A 1,681-nucleotide genomic window follows, 5' to 3' on the forward strand; every position below is an offset into this window, starting at 1 on the left:
AGTATAATTAATAAACTAAAATGAAATAAAATTTTATCCAACACAACTAAAAGTGTCAAAGAAATGCTTGATATGAGACCACAAGCTCCTTCCGAAACATTGAAGCAAGGAGAAAAGACTTATCCTATGAGCCGGTGAGCTAATGTTGTTGTCATTATTCTTTTCAAAGAAGATGTCTCTCCCGATCTCATTGCGTACTGCCTCTAATCTTTGTTGATCAATATCATTGGCATTGGTGGATGATGAGGCATCAGTGATGTAAAAAGTGCCAACTGCCAAGCCATTCTCCTTCGATAATTTCATGTTATTGAGGGACAAGTTGTTATTTCTTAATGCCCGACACACGTTAGAAAGTAGATCATGACTGTCAAAAGTACGTATCTCCATCTTTAGCCCCTGCACTCAATAACAGATATATTAAAATATATATTCAACATGCATAAAATATCATATTTCTGATTGATTCAAAAGTACAAAAAATCATAAATACATGAGATGTTCTTTGTTCGACCGCGGCTATCAATCATACATGAGATGTTCTTTGTTCGACCGCGGCTATCAAACTTTGAAGAGTATTTTGTTTTTCTATTTCATTGAGAATTGTGCACCCATCTGTCCGCCGCACAAAATATTCCTGCATTTAAAAACAAAACATAATTAAATTTACAATTATAATTCACAGTTTAAGCCTAAGAAAATAATCAAGCACCTGAACTATCACAACATCTTGAGAGCAAATGGAGCCATGAAATATATCATAATTAAGATCCGTCAGAGCACACACCACATCAAATATAAGCTTAGGCCTATCTCTACTACTCACTTTCAAAACTAAGTAATCTTTGTCATGCCACTTCTCCATCAAAACTTGTGGCAAACACACCATGTTACCTTCAACAACACCTCCAAATTTCTTCTTGGCATCCTTGGTCGTAGCCAAGATCGACTGATCACACTTGATTGACAATGACAGTGTTTTGACATCATAATCCATATACATTTTCATCAACTGATGTAATCGACGCTCCACATGAATTTGACAGTTTAAGGGGCTTTGTATTCCCACCATAAATGTTTCACCGGTGACATGTTGTGCCTCCAAAATACTCACCACATATTTTCTCAAATAATCCAATCTATCTTCACCCGTGATGGGCCGACCTGTGTCCTGTTCGTTTATATAGATGATGCAAGCCACATGTCCATTATAGGTCCATAAATCACATGCTTCTACAAAATAAGAGTGCTCGAAGAGCAGGCTGACAATCTCAAAGAAGATTCCTGGTCGATCAAAGAATGTAATTTCAAGAGAGGCGCAATTTGAGCCACAATGGTCAACGGTGACAATATTGCCATTACTTATTTTGGCTTGAGTTGGGCCACAAGATATTTTTTGTTTTTGAGCGAAATTGAGTGACTCTTGCATGTACTTAATGAGGTTTGAATCTCTTACTTTGTGTCCTTGGGGATTGGTGACATAAAATGAATTCATGAACCAACCGCCATCAGATGAAATGTAGGATTTAAAGATGATGAGGTCTAAATCACTCATAACTTGAACAATTTTTAGTAGAATACCGTATCTGTTTGCCCCATGTATCTGCATTTATCACAACAACGAAAAAATAATATTTATTTTCAAAAACTATATATATATGTATATATATATATATATATATAT

At 35.6% G+C, this 1,681-nt stretch overlaps 1 protein-coding gene across 1 annotated transcript; it reads right to left on the minus strand.

Moving 5' to 3' along the window:
* Positions 1-119: 119 nt before the first annotated feature.
* Positions 120-1,606, minus strand: LOC110037953 (ACT domain-containing protein ACR4-like; the record flags this gene model as incomplete). Its single annotated transcript, XM_020742701.1, has 3 exons — positions 710-1,606; positions 530-634; positions 120-396 (listed from the first exon to the last, which is right to left on the minus strand). Coding segments are annotated over exons 1-3 (1,279 nt in total), but the record flags the coding sequence as incomplete, so codon positions are not given.
* Between the last annotated feature and the right edge of the window lie 75 nt (positions 1,607-1,681).

The sequence above is a fragment of the Phalaenopsis equestris genome, unplaced genomic scaffold, assembly GCF_001263595.1.
Source record: "Phalaenopsis equestris unplaced genomic scaffold, ASM126359v1 Scaffold227830, whole genome shotgun sequence".
NCBI classification, from domain to species: Eukaryota; Viridiplantae; Streptophyta; class Magnoliopsida; order Asparagales; family Orchidaceae; genus Phalaenopsis; species Phalaenopsis equestris.